We start from the raw sequence: 21,070 nt of genomic DNA, 5'->3' as shown, positions 1-21,070 counted from the left end.
GGCAACGAAGGGGAGTTTCACAGGGATAAAGCCTGGGGAGCTGGCTGGATCACAGTCTGCAAGGCAGAAATGATGAAACATAATGCTGCAAGAAGTGAGACCTTCCTTGACCTGCAGCCATGAGGCCAGGTCCACGTTGTCACCACAAACATGCATTCTGCTGAGGGTAGGGAGAACATCATCGTCCAGCGTGAAGAGAAGCGATGGGGAAATTTCTTTAAAAGCAGCCTGCAAGAGCTGTGAGAAAAGGTCAGATGTAGACAGGTCCATCTTCTAAAGGCTCTGACAGGGTGGATGTGAAAGCCGCCAAAAGCAAAAGCCAGGACACTGAAGTTTTGCACTGACATCACTAATGAGAGAGGAAAGGGCTGCACTGCAAAGGGAGAGCAGTTGCTGGTTTGGTGATGGTACCTGTTGCTTAGCAGGGAAGACTAAACAGATCGTTGCATGAATGCAAAGCAAAGACCAAACATCGTTGATATAGAAGGAAAATCCATGCACCTTAACTTCTGTGTGATTTATGGCTGTTACACTGAAGAAGCAAAGGATGGGGTTTGGAGTCCTACCGCTGCTTTCACGGTGATTACTGGCTCTGCCAATGATGACAAAAGGGAGAAGGAGGAAGGAGGACTGCTGTGACTGCATGTGTTTCTGCAGACTGCCAAGCCAGGAAAATGGGTGGACCAGATTGCCTTTCAGCAACCAGCAGCAGCATCCAAAGCACAGAGCATGATGGTCGTGGAGGGCTATAATCATCTACACGTTTGCTGGGAAAGGATGAGCTGGATGCGGAGTGGCAAGAAACTCCAGCTTTTGTTGCCATGAGTTTCATGCATATCTTTGCATATTTATAACTCTATGAATCAGATGGAAAATTATTTTTTTCACCTTCTTTATATATGTATAAAGTAATTAAAAAAGAAATTCTAGGTTTGAGTCTAACCAGTAGAGCAAAACAAGTTGACTGCAAAGATAAAATGTAATGTTTGCACTGCTCAGAAACAAAAAGTGAAAGAAGGGCGAACTAAAGACAGAAGGCTGGTGTAAAATCAGAATTAGGAGGTAATTTTAGGGTGGAAAACAAAAAGGAAAAAAAAAAGTTAAGCAGAACCAGTAATTCTTTTACTTAAAAAAAAAAAAAGTGCCAAGAGTACCAATGAAAGTGGTTTCAGCATGGATGAACAACAGAAAAAGCAGTAAGGCAGGATACTGAATAATGCATGATCTCTTCTTTCATAAGGTAGGAGTGCAGGGGAAGTGAAAAGTAGTCACCGGTCACCGGTGGGGTTTCCATCAAACACGGCTGATGCCTTGTGTCACTGCTCTTCCCAGACTGCCTCTCCAGCCAGCAGAGTCTCCTCCTGTGAAGACGTTTGGACTGCCTTAATTAGACAGCTGCTCTGAAACGTCCTCTAGAGGAGCCTCTGCCTTTGCAACAGGGAGATTAGCTTCTTCATTAGGGAGAGCTTTTCAGGGTATATTTCAGTGTATTGCTGTCACAGAACAGCAGCAAGCTCTGGTGTATAAACCAAGTTCTGGGTTGCAAGACACGCAAAATCAGGCAAGGAGGTTGGACATAGTGACCTTCTAAGGTCTTCCCTAGCCCTATTTCGCCATGGTTTGTTTGGTGTTTTTTTTTTTTTTTCTATCAACCATTACTTTTATTTTTCCTTGTTTCTGAAGTGATAATGGATGTCAGGATACTTTATTGCTGCCTGCAGCTCTTTTCTTGTCGTTTCCAGATGATTATAAATGAACTTCCAACATCTGTACAATTTGATAGCTTCAATTTTGGATGCTGAACAAGTCTCACACATTATTTCATGTACTGGAGCAGGAATCCAATGTGGGGCAGGGCAGCACTTCGTATAATTGAATGCTTTCTGAAGTTGGCTTGGGAAATAGAGTTCATTCCTTTCCTCTTGTGCTTAAGGGATCAAATAAGATGGTATTTGATGACTTCCACAGGGATATGTTTAATATTTCCTAACACTTTTCTGGTAAGGGCACTGTTCAAGAAAAAGTCAGGAGAAGAGAAGGTCTTGTGTATTGAGGTCTGCCGGGCTCCTGTAGTTTCTGTAGTACAACACTGCTCGCAATATACTGCTTTCTGCTGGGGGAAAACAATCTGTTGAATTCAGTGTGACTTTTCTGGCAGGGATAATTTTATGAGTTTTACTGCTGGGCGTGCAAATGCACTGAACCATTCTGGCTGCAGGTGCTGCACGGCTTCTACCGGGGACTCGCTCAGCTTCCCACGTCTGCCACGTTCAGACCTGGTTTGGAGCTGCCACTCTTTGGTAACGCATAGGACTGCTTCTGTGGCCAACGGGAGCTTAGCACCACTAGATTCCCTCGATGAACCCTAGTCTTAATTGTTAAGGTTGGAAGAAATGAGAAGACTCGTGAAGGGGTTTTTGTGCTTTCTGCATCAGCTGTAGGATTGTTGTTGGTAACGGTCCAGTGAAGTTTAATATAAGAGCCATGAGGACTGGTGACAGAACTACGTGTTTTGCAATTTATAGAGAATCAATTGCCATTTATTTCACTTGCTTCAGAGCTGGCATATTTCTATTCAGGATTGTCACCCACACCACAGCTGAGAAGGTGCAGGTCTTTTAAACAAACATCATGCAAATTGATCATTTTGGCTGTTTTTCGTACTGCGCTTTGGGGGATCTTCTGGAAGAAACATGCTTTATAAGCAGAGGGTATCTCCTGACACGTTATTTGCTAGTCCCCTTTGGATATTGGTGGGAAGTCATTGCATACCATGGCGTTTTTAAGGAATCTGTGCTGAGGGAGTCTGAGGCAGCTGTGCAATTTTAAGGATTAAGGTAGGACCCTGGCACTGTATCCATCTCCAGATTTCTGACAACTCCTTCTTTCAACACAAATGAAGTAAATCCCTGACACAAATGTAGTGTGGAGGGCTGCTCCAGATGTGCCAGCAGAGAGGGGAAGGAACGTTCTTTCTGAGAGAGCCGCGTCATTTGTGCTTTATTAATTACGTCAGTGAAATCAGAAAGGAAAAACCTCGGTCAGCCATGGTGAGATAGATACTCCTCGTCCAAGTGTTGCTGCAGGATGGTCAGGAATGGAGCACACCATGGGGAGACTTGTTTTTGGGGCAGAGCGAAAACTCCTGACCTTGGCATAGTCAAAACAATGATCCGTTTCTGGAGCGAGGTACCAGGTTTGGGGAAGGAAAGCACAAGGATGTGGAGGGTCCCTTTCTGCAGAGAGGGGTCCTGACAGCCCCTTCCTGCACAGGGGTCTTGCCCCTGCAGAGCTGCTGTCTCCTGCTCCTCAGACTTCAGGTGCATTTTGGCCTCTCTCTCCATGCTCCCTGCAGCTGCCCCTCACTCCCAGCTCCTCCCAGAACCTCTGCAGTCCCAGCTGGACTCACCAGCAGAGGATAGCGAGGACAATTTTTCATGTGTGGATGTTTGGCGATGCCAGTGTCTGTCAGCCAGCATCTCCTTGGCCTTCATTACCGCATCTCTTTTTCCTGGCACATCACACCGTGTCCACCAGCACAGTGCTGGGGCCAGCTTCACTCACCACGGGGCTTGCATTCAGATCCACTTGCTGCTTTCCACTCCGGTGGCCTGTTTCTTGTGCTTCCTCCCACTGCCTTCTCAGGCTCCTCTCCATTTGGGCTGTTCTCACTCTGCTTCGCCTCAATCAGCAGCTTGGTACGTCTTCCCTTTGCTCCTTCCTTGCCTCAGGTGTAAATACGGGGGGAAATAGTGTGAGGGAGAGGAGAGGCACAGGTGAGCTTGTGAACTGTCCTCTGTCCTTGGTGGCTGCTTGGTCATGCGTGTGGCACAAAGTCTTCATGAACTCCAGGCTGGAGCTGATGAGAAAGGGAAAAGGCCATCTTGGTTGTGCAACAAAAGCACACCGATGAGATCAGTGTGACCGTTCATAGGAAATGCTCCTCCACGACATCCTTGGAAAGCTTTCCTGCCATGGGTGATGTTTGTGGTGCAAATACCTGCTTTCATTCTCAGCTCCTCACCGTTTGCCACTGCTGCAATACTTCCATCCCTTTCCCTGGTCCCTATGCCCAGAGTGGGAGCACAGCCAAGCCTGGCCCTGAGCAGGAGCCTGGAGCTGAGTGGAGAGGGGCCAGGGAGGGAGAGGAAGAGGAGGAGGAGGAGGAAGGGGAAGAGGAGAAGGCAGGCTCAGCAGGCAGAATGTGCACATCCACATCTCCAGCGGGCTCAAGCCATGCCTCCTGCTACTGGGAATAGAGGCACTTCAGTTGGCGTTTGCATCAAAAATGAGCTGATGTCTTAATTCGAGGGCTTCAGGAAGGGCAAAGGGATCCAGCCAAACAAAACGGTCCTGGCTGGCGGTGACAGGGGAGGCAGAGCTGATGCCAGTGCTCCCCTCGCCTGGGAAGGAGCAGCTCGCAGCATGGCCTCAGGCAGCAGCAGAGCCCCGACCTCCTCCCCTCCGCACGCAGAGGGCTTTGTTTATGGGAATGCAGTTCAGATGAATGTAAACGGTTTGTTTAGAAATGCAAGTATCTGGGGCTAACGATGGGAATACTAACTAAGGCAGATTGTTGTGTCTGATTTCTGTCACGATAATAGCTGGTCGCTAAATGTCCAGCAGCAGTTTTGTTTGTTTGGCTTCTAATGCCAGCCCTTCTGTTACTTACATTGCTAGAAAAGGATGAGTTTAAAATCTGTGCCTGGGAGGGAAAAACACATTCTTTGGTATGTTATCAGTCCTCCTGCCAGGCTCCCCGAGCAGAGCTGAAGATGCTGCACACCTAACTTAATGTCAGGCTCAGACTGACATTTACAGAGTGACTTTACAGAGACTTGCCTAGTTTCGTTTCACTAGGGCTCTGATAGTGAAGACAAGAGAACCAGGTGACGGCAGGATTGATTGAAAGAGGAGGCAGCCACAGCTCTGCCCCTCTGTGCCTGCTCCTCTCTGCCGGAGGCGATGAAGGCATGGCAGGGCGGCGAGCCAGCCTACACGCAGCCTGCTGTGTGTCTGCTGAGGGCCACGTTTCAGCCCCACCAGTGCTCGTGGGAGATGGGAGCTCCCAGACTGCGACCAGGCCGCTCTCACGACCTGCCTTTTATAAGTGCATTATGTGTGTAAACAAAAAGGAGAAATGATATGTGAAGGCAAACTGGCCCCTCCCGGATGCGTGGCAGCAGCGGGCACAGAGTGGCAGCACAGCGCTGGAGGCAGGCCGGAGTGGCAGCAGGCCTGCGGGGAGGCCCTCGGCTTAACGTCCTCCACTGCATTATAGACCGGGGCTACTCTCCTACTCGGTGGCTTCTTGGTGGCTTTTAGTCCTGTGTAACTCTGATGTGGCTTGCAGTCTTCCCTTCAGTGGTTATGAAAATGCCAGGGCCCAGCTTCTTCCCATTGCAGGACGACCAGCTCTCTGAACTCGCCTCTCCTGCCCCCTTGCTGCCTCGCAGCCCCGGTCTGTGAGGAATTTGAGTTTCTGTTCCACTTGGTGTCACTTTCCGCCAAGGCTCTGCAGCCCTCTGCTGACCCTTTCCTCTGCCTGGGCTGCCTTTGGTCTCACATTGCTCCTGCAGGCATCTTGAGATGTCTCTGGCAAGAGCTCTGCATCCTTCCCGTCCACCTGGGATTATCCTCGCCATCAGAGGGTGGTGGGGACTGTGCCAAACCTTCTCCTTGGGTGCTCAGTGCCAGGCTGTGGTTGGCAGGGTTGGGTGATCCCTCCTGCAGCCCATGCCACAAGGGTGGGTGTCCCTTGGCAGGGCTGGCAGAAAGCCAAGGATGTGACCACCTCCACCCTCCCTGGTTAAGCCCAGCGGAGATGGTGAGTTTGGGCCTTCAGACACTGCCCTACCTGGCAGCTGGGGCGTTCAATGCCGCCAACATGTGCATCTGCCAGAGCTCACTGCAGTTCCATTTGTCCTCTTAATTCCCCTCTTTACAATTTTCTAACTCCCAGTTGCCAGAAACACCCGCTGCCCCTGATGTAGCTACTGCCCCTGCCCCAGTGTCAGAGCAGGGGAGGCTCCACGCTCGCATGGAGCACACCTCCACTGGTGCTCCACTGGCTGCTGGCCCGCAGCCTCCACCGACACGCAGCTCCTCGGGTCCCCTTACTCACAAAGCTCGTCCCTTCTGCGTGTCTTGTTGAAGTGAGCATTGAGGTCTTATTCTTACTGTGTGTCTGCGTTTAGATGGCAAGATGACTCCTTTTGCAAGCAGCTCAGGCAGAATTATTAAGGCCTTCACAGGATATATATAAGTATGTTCCTTGCTCTGAGATCTAGCTCTGCCTTTGGCCTTTTTTACAGCAATTGCACATGCCTGTCAGAACTGGAGTTTGGTGTAAGCTGGTAAAGCACTGCCTCCTCGAGCAGCTGGGACTCTGATCTATTATAATGTGTGGAGGCTTTCCCGACTGCCATTGACTGCCTTGTCTCTGGCGTTTGGCTCTGAAATATGCGGCTCAGAAAATAAGAGGTTGAGCAATAAATATTGACTAATACCAAGTAACATATAACCGGAGAGAGTCTTTATCTGGATCAAAAGCTTTTAGAGCTGCGGTTGTGGAGGGGCTGCTGACGATATTTACTTGCAAGACCAGAGAAGACCCTTGCACAGCCCCTTGTCCCTGCACTCTGCAGAGCATCCCTGGTTTTGGCTACTCGGTGTAAGTCTTCCAAGGGACTGACTCTGACTCTGCTCAGACTTCGTGAGCTCTCTCTCTTGTGAGTGTAAATATGAGCCTGAGAGGCCTCCTTTAAAAGGCAGTTGCCAATTTTTATTTATTTTTTTGTGAGAGGCTGTGGTTTGACTGTCCTCCATGACTATTTCTCCAGATGTCCTGTCTCCGAACTGTACCTTTCTATAAGTTAAACCGTACTTTCTGTCCAGTTACAATGATGCTCAATTTTCATTTTTTTTTCTTTTTTTTGGCCATGTCATGACTCCAGAGCTAACTCCCCTCTCCTGAGCGCATGCTATCCTGTGCCAGGACATAACTAATAGTTTCTCCCACTCGAGATCTAAAGAGAATTCCTAATATTTGCCGTGCCTTATCACTAGGCACCCGATAACTCAGATCTGCTGGGTGGTGCCTGGCTTTTGGGGTACAGTTTATGGATCCTGACAGGTAACACCTTTACGCGGATGTTTCCCGAGGTGGTGGCTGAACCCTGCCCGTTTACTCCTGCCTGCAGCTCTCGGGCCGGTGCAGGAGCTGCTGCCAGACGGGGCTGGTCCTGCATCCCAAGCATCCCAAGCATCCCACCACCAGCAGCAGCAGCAGCGCCGAGTTTCCCCTCTCCCTGCCCGGTTCCGTGCCTGCCGGGACCCGCTCGGCCAGCAGGGGGCAAGAGGCACCCGCTGTGGGGCCGGGGCCGGGTTCAGGGCCAGCAACGGGGCCGGGGCGCTGCCTCCTGCCCGGAGCCACCGTTTCAGCCCCGGCAGCGTTAGGAATCCAAAGGAGGGTTCACCAACCCGGTGCCGGAGCCTTGCAGAGCCTCCTTTCCACCCGAGCTGGGAGAGCATCCCTGCGCTCCGGGGGAAGACGCACTTTCTCCCCCCCACAATCTGTAGGAGCCCCTAACGGAAATTTCTCTAATGGGAAGGGAAAAGAGGAGGCCGTGCCCCCCAGCTCGGTCCAAGCTCCGATCTTCTCCAAAGCCCGGGAGCTGCCAGCACGGGAGGGACCCCCCCCCGGGAGCAGCCAGGCTGGGGCTGGGCTGCGGCACAGGGCAGGGCTGCGTGCGGGCTGTCGGCACCGAGCAGCTGGGCTCGGGCTGTCTCCTCCCTGCGTGTCTCGGTTTGTATTGAATGATGCTAAGCAGGGCTGGAGCTGGCGCCTCGGCCTCATTACCTTCAATTACAATAATTGTTGCCTCTCTCCAGTGTTTTGCATTTCTCCCTGGGGGGAATCTCTCTGCTGCTTCTTTTCCAGCCTCGCTCCAGCTTCCCCCTATCGATTGAATCGCTCTGGCCCCCGCTCCTAGCAGCGATGCCTCCAGGAGGATAAATGCAAATCGTCCTATTGATTGGGAGGAGCAGGAGGAGCGCAGCTCGTCTGGGGAGGAGGGGGAAGGATTGGTTTTAAATGAAAAAAGTAAACTGATGAGCATCTCAGCAAACGCTTCATATTCTGGGGCCCCTAAACAGCGTCTCTTTCTCATGCCATATATCTGGGGGATGCAGATGGGTGACACGGGCACGGAGAAGAGGATCCTGTGAAGCACACACTGGCCTTGCTTTGTGTCTGTTCTACGTGACCAGGTATCACCGAGCATCTCTGGAAAGCAGCTCCCCTCCTGCAGTTCGCAGGTCACCAGGTTTCACTGGGGACATGCTAATTGCTGCTGAAAGTGAGCAGGCCTCCATCCGCCCCTTTGAACTGCCCCAGTTATGGGGGATAAAGCTGCCTGGGAGTTTTCCACCTGCGGGAACCTGCTCGGCAGCCTGTCTGTCACCGGGGAGTGGCTGGGGAAGGAGCCAAGCTTTGGGCTCTGCATAGTCTCAGCTCCTGACACGGCTACTTGATTCACTAAACCCATGGCCAGCCCCAGAAGTGGGAAGCCAAAGCCCCCTGGGCTTTACGTTGAGCACAGCTACGCTAGCTTAAGCCTTAATTATTTTTTAAAGGCAATAATCAGCATAAGTAAAGGCAATTCAGTAGAATTAGCTTGTGTGTATCATGTCCCAAATACTAGCGAAATAACTGGGAAAAGAAAGGTGTTGGTTGGCAAGTGCTGAGTGGTTAACAAAAAACACCACTCTGATTCATGTTGCTCCAAAAATGCTTTAAAGAGTCCCAGTGCTTTCTTCCTTCGTGTCATTTGCAAATGAGAAATTCCCTGTCGTAATTTCAAGGTGCAAAAAAAGAATGGGTATGGTATGTGAACATTGCTTTTGACACCAATTTGAAAGGGGTGAAACACAGTAGTGGTCTTTCCATGCTGGTGAAAGCATTGTGTTACGTGAGCAGTGTTAGCAAAAGTCAGCATGCATGTGCAAATATCCCAGGGTGCAAATGCTGAGCTCCCCAAGGAGCACGAGTTTCCCCAGGACAGGGCTGCTGTGATAATGCCCTGACTGGAGATGCACGTAGGATAGATTTCCAAACTGCACTTGTTATCCATTTCTTTGTCCCCCCCCCACCTTTTTTTTTTTTTTTTTTTTTTTTTTTAAGGGGAGGAGTGGGTTGCTGGAAGTGTTCAAACAAGCAGATACTATTATGTTAATGCGGGTTTTGTTTGATAGAGGCAGGCTGAGTGGTTACATCCAAACATTTGGGGGAAATGATGGCAAGTTGCCAGCATGCCAGGCAAGTTTATAGAAGAGCGAGGAATTTGTGATTACATTCAAAGCTGCCAGATGAAGGAATTGCTTCTCACTCACTGCAAGCCATGTTTTTAGGGGTGGTTGCTTAAACCAGGAGCACCTGCAAGCTGAGGTTTCAACCCATTTCAGTCAGTTTTGCAGGTGTGTTGCTGCTGTTGATAACTGCATGGTATGCAGCATCAGCTGGGACAGGAGTTGATGCTGATTCATGTAAAAAAAGAGAGGAAATGTATGAGAGAAGCGATACAAAGGGAGGAGGTTGATTTTTCTGGAGTTGGTTTCCCAGAGCCAGAGAGGAGGTTTGCTCTTGTTCAAATGTGCTCAGAAAGTGCTGCCAGCTCAGCCTCTGTCTTGGCTTGTCTTTGTTTTCCTCCTAGATCTAGGAAGGACCTAATCCCTCATGCCAGTCATGCTCTGGTGCCTGTAGCGGGTCTGTCAAGCACGTGGAGCTTCCAGAGGTTTGGGATTTCAGTGGGGGGGTTTCACCAGCTGGTGATGGGAGGGAGACGCTTGCATGGCTGTGCTGCTCACATACTCCTGGTGAAAAATGGTTGGCCTTCTCCTGAACGTGTTTGCCCAAGTAGGGGACAGCATTCCCTAGCTGAGCAGCTGCCTGCCTGCTGGGAGAGGTCTGGGTTTGGAGCAGTTCAGGGCTCACTCAAACTGGTCTTCAGGAAGGACTTATCAGAGCCCTCTCAGCAGTCCTCTTGGCAGAAAGCTGGCAACTGATGGCCTACGAAATGAAGTAAGAGAACCAAAACAGCGTTCAAGTCATGTCTTTGGATGGAGCTCTTCTTTTTGGTCAGGAATTTCATCTTCTTAGAATCAGTGACACAGTCTTGAGCTGAGGCAGAAGGGAATGCACTCATTTGAGATGATTCCCAAGGCAGTGCCTTTCTCTGAGCTGTCCAGAGGCCAGTTTTGCAACTGGGTCCTTTGTTTGTGATGGTTTCAAAGGGCTTCGCTGTACCTGGGGGAGCGGGTGGGAAAGCACAGCCCCATGCCCCTTGGGCCACACAGTCCCTACAAGTGGAGTCCCTGGTCTGCTGTCCCATGGCTGCCAGAGATGTATCCTGCAGCCTCAGGCTCCCGACGCTTTCCTTGCTGGTTCCCTGTCTTTATTATCCCGCATTCCTTCTGGTTGCAGAACATGCTGTTGTTATTGCTTTGTGCTGGGGCTGTCTCCCGTCCTTTTCTTACAGGCCAATCTGGCCCTGTTTGCTCTTGCCTCTGAAACAAAAGCGAATTAGCGCCGCAAAAGCTGAATTATTTTGTTTGCGTTGTGGTCTGCCAGAGGACCCCACGCGATCCTCGCGCAGCTCCTATGCAGAGCAACGGCAGTTCTTGTGGGTGAGGGGATGTGGGAAGGCAGTCAGACCCCCTGAAACCCCGGCTTGATCAACAGATTACCCCCAAAGGGTATTTAAATTTGTGGCTTTGTCAGGCACAAGGCTGGGGAGTGATCCCTACGGGCCCCCTGTTCCCTGTGGTGCTTCGAGTCAGCCTGTAGCATACAGAATTTACCCATTTTTTACAGTAAATTGTAGATCACAATTCAGGCTTGACAGCTGTCAATGAAATTTGCTGCTGAAAACTGATTTCAAGCACATTGCCTTCTAGTTAGTCTGCCCGCGTTCCCTTGGACAGGATGTTTATAATATTCAGGGAGTCTCTCATGTTACTTAGTGCAGTAATGTGGCTCCACGAATAAAAGCCATTTCCAGTCTGTTGGTATCACATGTAACAAATGAGATCTGCTAAATGCACTTGTCACTAGTGGTAGGAATAGAAGGAACGATGACTGCAGACTTGCACATGTTGCTGTAATGATTATAAATTATAATGAATGATATTTTCGTATGTTTGCAAATGAGCGTCTGATAGCCAGTGCCAGAGTGGGAGATATGGCTTGGCTGATCTTGCTGTTTTTGTAATTTCTAAACAGAAACAAGAATTAGAAAATTACTTTGTGGTGGAGTGCAAATATGTATAACATAAGTGTAAAGACTGCGGTGCAGCACACGTGTGTCTATCTTATACATATGCAAATCGCAAGACTCGCAGTAAAACCATTATAATGTGTGATGGCATCAGCACTAATTAGCCTGAGATCCAGTCTGTTCCTCTCTGCCAAAGTAAACTGGAGTTATCTCAATCTCAGACTCATATTTCCTCCTTTCTCTTTCAGGGGAGGAATGTCTCTGTCACAAGGTATTATATCCCAGATAGAAAACATCTTGAAAGACTCACAAAACATTTCAAATTAAGATTGTAAAGCAATTTTTGCTATTAATTTATTATCTACACGCCATCCCACAGCATTAATACTAGCTGAGGACCCAAATATTTAAAGCATTTTGCCCATAAATGGGAAACAGTTGGTGTGCAAATACTGTAGAAATCAAGGCTTATAAAACATAATGAGAAGAGAAAGTAGAAAACTAAATTAGCAAAGAAATGTTAACTATGGGGCATATTGTTTTCAGGATTAGTGTGTGAAGGAGAGCTCTCCAGGCTTGATGAGACCTTGAGGAGCTCCTTCTGGCTGTGGCAGTGTCTGGTGATGGAGCATCGCCTCCTGCTCCCATTCCCAACAGCAGCTTTCCAAAAGGGAGCGCTGGAAGGAAAAAAGAGGGTGTACTTTCAGGGGGTATCTGCCCGTGGCTGTCCCATGGGCCTGTGGTCGTGGGGTGGAGGTGACAGCAGTGGGGTGACACCAGGAGCCCCACAGGGCATCCCAGGCCATGGGAGTCGGGCACAAGCGTGGGTGTTGTTTTTTTTTTAATTCATAACCGTGGAAAAAAGGCTGCAATGAAACTTCTGGCATCCATGGTGTTGCAACACTTCTGCATCCTTGCGTAGCCTTGAGTGTCGGAGCAGAAAGGCAGGGGAAGGGCGAGCAGCAATCACCTGCTGCAGGCCCCGTGGCAGCGCCATCAGCGCGGGGCAGCGAGCGCAGACGCGGGCTTCACCCCGCTTCCATTTCACCCCAGCCTTTCATCACCAAGAAACCCTTCGGCCTCGTTGTTTATTCATCGAGCACAACCCCGCCAGACCTGCCAAGGGAGCCATGGGGTCGGCTGGGGGGAGCTCAGGGCTCCTCGCTGCCTTCGGAGCGGGACCACCGCGAGCAACCTGCCCGTGTCACCTCAGCGGGGACCTGGGGCTGGGGTCTTGGGGTCTGGGGTTTGGGGGCTGAGGGCCCGGGTCTGAGGGCTGGCGGCTGACTGAGGGCTGAGGGCTCCATGCCCGGCCTCCGCCGCCCGGGGGCGCCGCGGGCGGGCTCCCGAAGCCGGGGCGGCCCCGCGGCGCTCCCCGCCCGCCTCGCAGCGGCGCCGCCAAGGGGGCGGTGCGGGGGGCGGCCCGGCCCGGCCCGGCGCCGCCGGTATTTACGGGGCCGGGAGGCGCCGCCGTGTCAGTGAGCAGCTGCCGCCGCTGCCGTGCCCGCAGCCGGGGAACGGGGCCGCCCCTCGGGCGAGCGAGCGGCTCCTCGGCGGAGCGGGGAGGCTGTGGCGGCGCGGCGGGGCGGGTAAATGGATCGCCATTCCAGCTACATCTTCGTCTGGCTGCAACTGGAGCTGTGCGCCATGGCCGTGCTGCTCACCAGAGGTGAGGCGGGCGGCTGCGGGGAGAGACCCACGGGGGGGCTCGGTCCTGCCCCGGGGTCGTTCGCCCTCCCCCCCCCCCCCCCAGCTGCGGGCTCCCTGTCCCTGCCGGGGGGGAGCCGGAGGCTCGGGCGGCGGGCGGCCGGGGAAGGGGAGGCTGTAATTAAGGCGAAATTGCAGCGTGCCGGGGGGAGCCGCCTGGCCCCATCAAAGCGGCCAGAGTGGGGAGCGACTGAGTGATGGGAAGTCGCAGATACTGAAACTATGCGCCTGATAATGATATAATTAGGGGATCACAGGCTTCTGGCTGCCGTCGACTTCAAAAGGCTCCGAGAGAAGCCTGCAGTCTCTCCTGTAGCCATCTTGACTAAAAGCAGACATTTTTCTTTAATAGCTACATACAGTAACAAGAAAGAGGAGGGAACAGAAGGGCATTGTTCGCGGTTTCAAAATCCTAAATACCCTTCCTGGCCTTTTCGCATAGCGCAGGAAGAAACTTTATGAATTGACAGCAATACAGTCGTACAGAGCCCGTTCTGTTTAGCCGAAAACGTGGCTTTAATTAAAAAGCGGTTGCAATAACCTGATGACGAGCCTGTCAGATTTTGTTTGTAAGACTGTCTTGGGTCAATAAAGCGCAGGATTTTGAGCAGGGCTGTTTAAACAGCGAGCGTGGAAGTGCGCGTATAGTTTCCCTTCCCTCCCGTGCTGTGCCCAGGCTGTCAGCTCTGGCGGGGTTCCTCGTCTGCATCTTATTTTTAACTCTCTCACAGTGAGAAAAATGACCCAAAAAAATCGCTTTTTCAGAGAGCGCGGGGGGCTTGTGGAACCGTGCATGAAATGCTCCGAGAATGGCTGTTGCCAACCACAAACACAAAGAGGCTTTTCCATAGCGCGCTGGATGGGGAATGTGTGTGAATTCGAGAAAAATTAGGTTACTTGCTCTGCAAAAGCCCGAGGGAATTAGCGCAGACTGGAGACAGTGAGCCACTCCATCATTTGGCTTCTATTAAGCGCAGTTATTAAAGAGCAGCGGGAACTTCAAGGCCTGGAGCCTGCGGTGGCATTTGGGGGAGGTGTTGAGGTGGCCCAGGAGGGCACCCCAACCTGGCTGGGGGCTTCTCCACGTCCTGCAGGGCGCCTCTTGAAGGGTGTCGCAAGAAGGGGTGGCACGGGGAAGCCTGTAGATTTATTTTTGCAATCCCCCCGAAAAAAAATCAATGTAGAAGACAGTCTGTCTTGTAGAAGAAAGCTTTGACAATCCAGTTGACTTTTAAAGCCTTAGTGCCATTCTGATGGTAAGTACGCCAGCACATCAGTAGTTTGAGTCCCGTCTTTTTAAGGATAACTCCAAAAATCCGCCTTCCTCCTAGACCTTGGGTTGACGGCACACTCAAGTAGGTTTGAGTTGCAACTTGCCTAGAAAGAGTAAGTTTTCCCTACAGCACAGGACGTGTATAATTCGTACCAGAGCGGTTTGGAGAGCACAAAATGAAGAGTTTTATGAAGGGAACTTTTTATCGCTTCCTTCAGAAATTTTTGAGGTTTCCTGAGAGATTTTTCATAGAGCTGGTAGAGGATTTTCAGTCTAAGTGTTTCCCTTTTTGACCGCATGTTGGATTTCATGCAAAATTGCAGAGGGGGGCTGCGGAGGGTGTCCGACTTCTTGCCTCGTAATTTCACTCCATTTAGTAACTTCACAATCAGGGTTGAAAGACACAGACTCTGGCAAACTAATTAATTGTAAGCTGCACTGTCTCCATTTTTTAATACTGATTTAAAAAAAAAAAGTGCAGTTTTGCATGAATGATTACTTTAAAAAAAATAATTTTTCTCTTTCTGGAGAAGTTACAAATAGTTGCCCAGTTTCGCACAGTAAAAACCTTCCTGACTGAGAGATTTTAGATGGTAATGGTTTCTAGCTAATAGCTTTATAAGGTGTTAGTTAAACCTTTTAAATTTTGGCACAGCACTGAGAGGTAATAAACAATTCAGCAGTTCCGATTTTTTTTTTTTTTTGTCACACAAATATTTAAACCTAGAGTTTTTTTGTTGTGTGTTTATGCCCGATTAGAAGAAGCATTCCCTTTATAAAAATAGAATGCTGTTCCTGTAGTAACAGTTTAAAAGATAGATGTGACTTTCTTGGGGGACTGTAGGTGTGCTTTCTTTTAAAACTGGGGTTTTACTTTAAATGTAGCTTAATGCAATTGGTGACAGTGAGTGGAAGTAGCTATAAAATGGTCTTGTTAGTTATTTACCTTGGAAAAAATGCCGCTTTGACCTTCCCGACCCCCCTCTCCCGGCCCCTGGCTCAGTGAAATGTACTTGCTTTAATTCAAAGGACTATAGCAGTAGTAATTAAAACAAGTGCCCCAAGGCTTTTGCTGGGATTAAGGTTACAAGGAGGTAGGTACTGTACAGTGATGGAAAGGAAACAACTCCCTGCTCCTCTGGATTTACAGTCTAGAGGAGTACCCCCAAACTGGCACTGAGTTTGATTGGCTGTGTTCTGCTTGTGGCTGATAGAGTGCCCAGCGAGGTGTTCCTAAAGGACCAAGTTCTTACCTTTATCTTGCACAATTTTTATTTTTTAGGTGAAATCAGATGCTACTGTGATGCTGCACACTGTGTTGCAACTGGTTATATGTGCAAATCTGAGCTTAGCGCCTGCTTTTCCAGACTGCTTGATCCTCAGAATACACATTCCCCACTTACTCACGGCTGCTTGGACTCTATTGCAAGCACAGCTGATATCTGCCAAGCTAAACAGGCACAAAACCACTCTGGCACCACCATGTCCACATTGGAATGCTGCCATGAAGATATGTGCAATTACAGAGGACTACATGATGTTTTGTCTCCTCCCAGGGGTGAGACTTCAGGTAGGGCAAAGAAGCTACAGTGAAATCTCTTGTGGCCTTCAGGCTGGTGCTGGTTGAGACCTTAAAGGTCTGCTGTTGATTTTGTTGTTAATGTAAGTAGAGCCAGCAGAGGGAGAAGCGGGTGGCTGGGTGCAGGGGAGCATCTTGGCTGAGTAGCTCTTATGCCTGCATTAATATTAGAGGGCTGTCTTGCCTGTCTGCGTCATTTCTTCTTAAATCAGCTCTCAGGGTAAGAAATTCCATGCCATAAACACCCTTGGAAACTTCTTTCAATTTATAGGAGTATTTTCAGTACATGCTTAAGTGTGTAGCTGTGAATGTGTCCTCTAATCAAGGTGGACTTCCACGGGGGGAGTTGTTGATGAGTAAGCTAACTGTTGATACTGAAATAAACCTCACTTCTTTCTCCCTTTGCAGGACAAGGGAGCAGATATCAACATGACAGCAAGAATCTCATCACCAAGGTGCAGGAACTGACCTCTTCAAAAGAATTATGGTTCAGGGCAGCTGTGATTGCTGTTCCTATAGCTGGTGGGCTGATCTTGGTGCTCCTTATCATGCTGGCCTTGCGGATGCTCAGGAGTGAAAATAAGAGACTGCAAGACCAACGGCAGCAAATGCTCTCCCGTTTGCACTATAGTTTTCATGGACATCATTCGAAAAAAGGGCAGGTGGCAAAATTGGACTTGGAATGCATGGTGCCTGTAACTGGTCATGAGAACTGCTGCATGACCTGTGATAAAATGAGACATTCAGACCTCAGCAATGATAAGATTCTTTCGCTAGTCCACTGGGGAATGTACAGCGGACATGGGAAGCTGGAATTTGTATGACCAATTATTTTTTAATCTGAGCTAAACTTACTCTCTGAACTCTTGAAGGCCTTTGGGTTCTGCTGGACAGGAGCACTTTATCTTGAAACAAAAACTCACAGATCATCTGAGAAACAAAGGACCTCTGCAAACAGAATCTTGGATATTTCTTCTGAAGGATTCCAAAAGTTGTCTTATTTGCACAGAGTAAAATACACTCAAATGTATTGTTTGCTTTAACGTTATGAAAGCAAAAATTAGAAGTTGTAAACACTGTCACCAGGGTTATCTGAACTGTAGGGAGCTGAGAATTGAGTTATAATAAACTGTATGCAAGCTCCTATGTTTCCTGACTTATTGTAAAGATTTTTTTAAATATATATATTTTGTCTGAAACTTGCTTCTGACTTCTTGTTTTGGGAAGCAGTTGGGATGGATTTTGGGTGGGGGAGTGTGTTGTGGGAATAAATCAGGGTGCTATGTGTGGTAATTCTGTGCATTAACAGATCCTGAAAAAGTCATCTATTTTCTTACTTGCTGAGGGAAATTGGGTAATTGTTACTGAACAAGAATGGCAGCTCTTCTTATTCAATGCTATTCAACCCGTGTCCTCAATTCTTGGCTATTGCACTTTACTCATAATCAAGTTAATTCTTCTGCAGCTACATGATTGCTTTTTCTTCCTCTCTCCATACAAAACATCAGAAAATATCTCCTAATTCTTTGTAGCTGATTTTTTTTTTTTGCTTTTTTCACAATTCTTGTTTTCTATAACATTTTTTTGTGCCTTCTACTCCTGCCTTGTATTTGGAGGTGAGAAGGAGGTGGGAAGGAACCCAAAACCCCTGAAGCCTACTCAGTGTATTTTTTTTTTTTCTCCTGCTGATAATCTCTCTGGGCTCTGTGGAAAACAACATCTGCCTCTATTTTATAGTGTAACTTACTGTCACATGCTGCTAACTCATGTGGGACTGAAAAATCGTGTGCTCACTTTAATCACTGGCTCTCTCTGCTATTCTTGCACAGGTAGCTCTTCTGCAATTCATTTTTTTTTCTTCCTCCTTCAACAAGTTGGATTCACTTGATTATTTCATTTATTCAGTGCATAGTTGGTACAATCAGACAAAACTTCTGGACCTTACAGTATTTTTCTTGTTTGATTAAGCCAAAGTAGACTTGCTTAAAAGGAGCTACTGCATCATGGTGAAGGAAAAGTAAATGCTGCGGAAGACAGAATTTGGGAAGCCTGGTTTTTATCTATGTTTAAATCACTTTAGGACTGCTTCTGCCACCTTCTGTTCTGGCTGTACAGTCAGGTCCATATTGTTATCACCGCTGAGAAGGAGGTGGCACAAACAAGGTTACAAAAACTTTGCAGCAATGCTTGAATCTTGTATTCCGGTTACTATGATAAACCGCCTGGGCATATGTGGCCTGAAATACAAAAGGATATAAGCCAGGGAAACCTGCCCCTCTTTGTCACAAGTTTGTGTTTCTGAAAGTACACTTAAACTATGCGGTAGCCTTGTTGGAGATAAGTTGGTCACTTGGCTCTGCAAACAGAGGTATTGATATTGCAAATTTGCCCGGAGTTAAACACTTCTATCAGCCAAGTGCAACGAGAGCCTTGGGCCTGCCAAGGTCCCACCGTGCCCATGTTTACAATATTAAAGTATAACTTGGGAGAGCTGGCTTCATCTATGTATGTCAAGTTGCTGACTTATTTCCTCGAAGTGCCTGAAAAATTGCTTTTAATGCCGTGCATTAAGTTATTTGATTTTTTGCCTTTTTCAGCTGCAAAAGTGTAAGTCATGTGGCTGCATCTGCTGTAGGAGTCTGGCCTGTGGTCGTCTGTCTGACCTTTCAAAGTGCTGCTTTCCCGTAAGAGCTCTTTCTTTGCACTGATACCAGGTTCTAGGGCAGCTGTCTGCCGCATATTTTTGGGAATAGACTGGCTGGGAACTTGGAGCTGAAAGAGATGAGCCCGAAATAGTGCCTGCCGAGCGCAGCTGCAGCAGTAGTTTCGATGGCTGGGTGAGTTATCAGACCCGATGGCTCGATCTTTCGAGTACTTTCTCCCGGAGCCCTGAGGAGCAGGTTGTGCGGTCATTTAAGCATCCTCTGACCTTCAGCACTCATTTGCTGCTGATTTGAATACAGAAGGGCCTAGTTATGCTTGCCATTGAAAGGCTAATAAGACGGGGAGCCTCTAATTGGCCCCTCGCTGTGGAGATGTTTTAAAGAAGAACAGAGATTGCTTGCCTTCCCCTGCAGCCTCGGGAGGCTCATGACAGCACTGGGGCAGCAGCTGCCTGATCCCCTCCGCGTAGTTGACCTGGCGTAGCTGATGTGGCCTGGAAGTTTCTAGGCCCTGAGTCTTCTAAAGATGAAATCTGGATTTTCAATTTATTTTAGAGCCTGTATATTCAGGAAGCTGCATTATGAGCTCTGGTGTGCGTCTGGCAGCAGCTATGTGGGTTATGGAACGAGCCCCAAATCTTTGTGCTGAAATCACTGACTGCAGCATCCCATGGTGTCGGAGCAGGCGGGGGCTGTCGGCATCGCTGCGAGGTGTTTTAGTGCCTGCTCCTCCTCTCTGCAGGCCTCACCAATGCACGTTTTTCATTGCTCTGAAAAAGCAAACAAACCAAACCCACTATTTCTGTAATAAGGAGAGCTTTTTGTGATATTCCACAGGCTTCCCAAAAGCAGCATCAGCCACCGGCTGCGTGCAGGGGACAAACAACGTCAACAGCCGCAGATCCTGGCCAGAGGCTGGAGGCCAGAGAGGTGAGACAGTAACTGATGGCTATCCTTTAAAATGCATTTGACTTGGGAGCCTGGGTTTGTCGTGGTGCTGCGCTCTCCGAGTTCCCCTGCAGACAATAACAAACACGCCTTTCCGTGAAGCTGCTGCAAGCCCCGGAGCAGAGGCAGGACAGCCCTCTCTGTTTCTAACTGCAAAGTCTCTCGGATAGGGATAAATGAAATCAAACATTCCAGATGCAATTTAGCTTCCCCGCGTGCTTCTCTATTTCCCTGACTTTTTTTTCCTCAGAGCAATGATGATTGTGGCTTGTCTTATGTCTCTGCTTCTCCTGGCGTTGGGAGCCATTGGGCTGGTATGTCTCAACTCCTGCTGAACTGCTCCTATTAAAATCCCCTTACTCCACAGGGGGCTTGACCTTTTTCTGAAATACCAAATGTGTCTGCTTTGGAAATCACAAACTTCTCCTCCTCTAAAGAGCTTGTAAATCTGGTTCCAATATTGGGTGATTACAGGCTGCGCAGAGAGCTTGAAAGTAAGCAGCCGCTGCTGGTAGCGGTGCTGGGGCTGGGCTGTCCTCGGGGTTACCCCCGTGTGTGCTCTGAGCAAAGCCACTGATGCCAAAAGATCCCCCTCTGGATTAGTGGTGGGGTGACCGACCAGCCTCTGGTCCCAGGACAGCTTACCTTTGCTTATCAGGACCTTGGGATCATTTTTTTTTCTGTTGCTGTACAACCCCTAGCTGCGTTATAAATCCAGTGGTCTTACTACAAGTGGGTGCTGCCCTGGAGGGCTTGGAGTGCCTGGGGAAAGAGCAGGGTTTTCCTTAGGAGCAATGGATACAGCTTCACCTTCCTCTGCAGCTGTCGTAATTGCTAAAAGAAGGGAAAATGTATTGCCAGGCTGCCTGCCGTTGTGCAGCGTGGGATGTATCTGTTAGCCACTGACCAGCGGGGGTCCACAGCCAGTAAATGAAGCAAATTTTGGCCATCCTATTGAAGGAGGGCTGTGGTGGGGGAAATAAGAAGATTATCTCCTGAGGGGGGAAAAAAAAAATCCATGACCAAAAAAACCCCTCTATAATAAGGCACAAGATGAGTGAATAGAAAAGGCCTCTGAAGTAGGCAAAGTTGTCTTTAAGTCTTTTTTTTTTTTTTTTTTTTTAGCTGTTTTCCCACGTGAAGATCAATAGAAGCGTGTTTGTTTTGTTCCAGTGGCTGGTCACTTTGCAGGGAAAATGCTCGTTCTTGTTTTGGTTCTTGGAGCTACTCAGGGAAATGGTATTTTGGATCTGTCACTGGTTTATTTCTGGAGAAAGGCTTGTAGAGGGGTGCTGTAAAATTATGGTTATCTTTTGGGAGGAGCCCAGTGTCTCCAGCGTTATGAATTCTGGCTCCCTCTAAATAAACAAACATCCTTGTTTTCTTTGTTTCACCTCTAACCCTTGTCTGCAGCCTTTATAATCCCAGTGGGTGAATCCTGAACTAAAACAAACTGCAAGGGAGGGAAGCCAGGAGGGAGCCGCAGCGCCTGCAAATTAACAAAGCTTTGTGCTCTCCAGCCAACCTTGACAAAAGGATTCAATCCTGCGCTGACCTTCAAGGGGAAAAACAAAACAAAAACCACCTTGACTTGAACTTTCAAGGCTGTAAGAGTTTAATGCTC

At 48.9% G+C, this 21,070-nt stretch overlaps 1 protein-coding gene across 1 annotated transcript; it reads left to right on the top strand.

The window, feature by feature from the left end:
* The first annotated feature begins 12,735 nt into the window (after nucleotides 1-12,735).
* BAMBI (BMP and activin membrane bound inhibitor) lies at nucleotides 12,736-16,981 on the top strand. The gene is made up of 3 exons (XM_035545553.2): nucleotides 12,736-12,945; nucleotides 15,539-15,826; nucleotides 16,244-16,981. The coding sequence occupies exons 1-3, from the start codon at nucleotides 12,870-12,872 to the stop codon at nucleotides 16,657-16,659; spliced, it is 780 nt and encodes a 259-aa protein (XP_035401446.1). The 5' UTR covers nucleotides 12,736-12,869; the 3' UTR covers nucleotides 16,660-16,981.
* Nucleotides 16,982-21,070: the final 4,089 nt, after the last annotated feature.

Source organism: Cygnus atratus, chromosome 2 (assembly GCF_013377495.2).
Source record: "Cygnus atratus isolate AKBS03 ecotype Queensland, Australia chromosome 2, CAtr_DNAZoo_HiC_assembly, whole genome shotgun sequence".
NCBI lineage: Eukaryota > Metazoa > Chordata > Aves > Anseriformes > Anatidae > Cygnus > Cygnus atratus.
The sequence above is the reverse complement of the archived record's forward strand: the minus strand, read 5'-3'. Positions and strand labels throughout refer to the sequence as shown.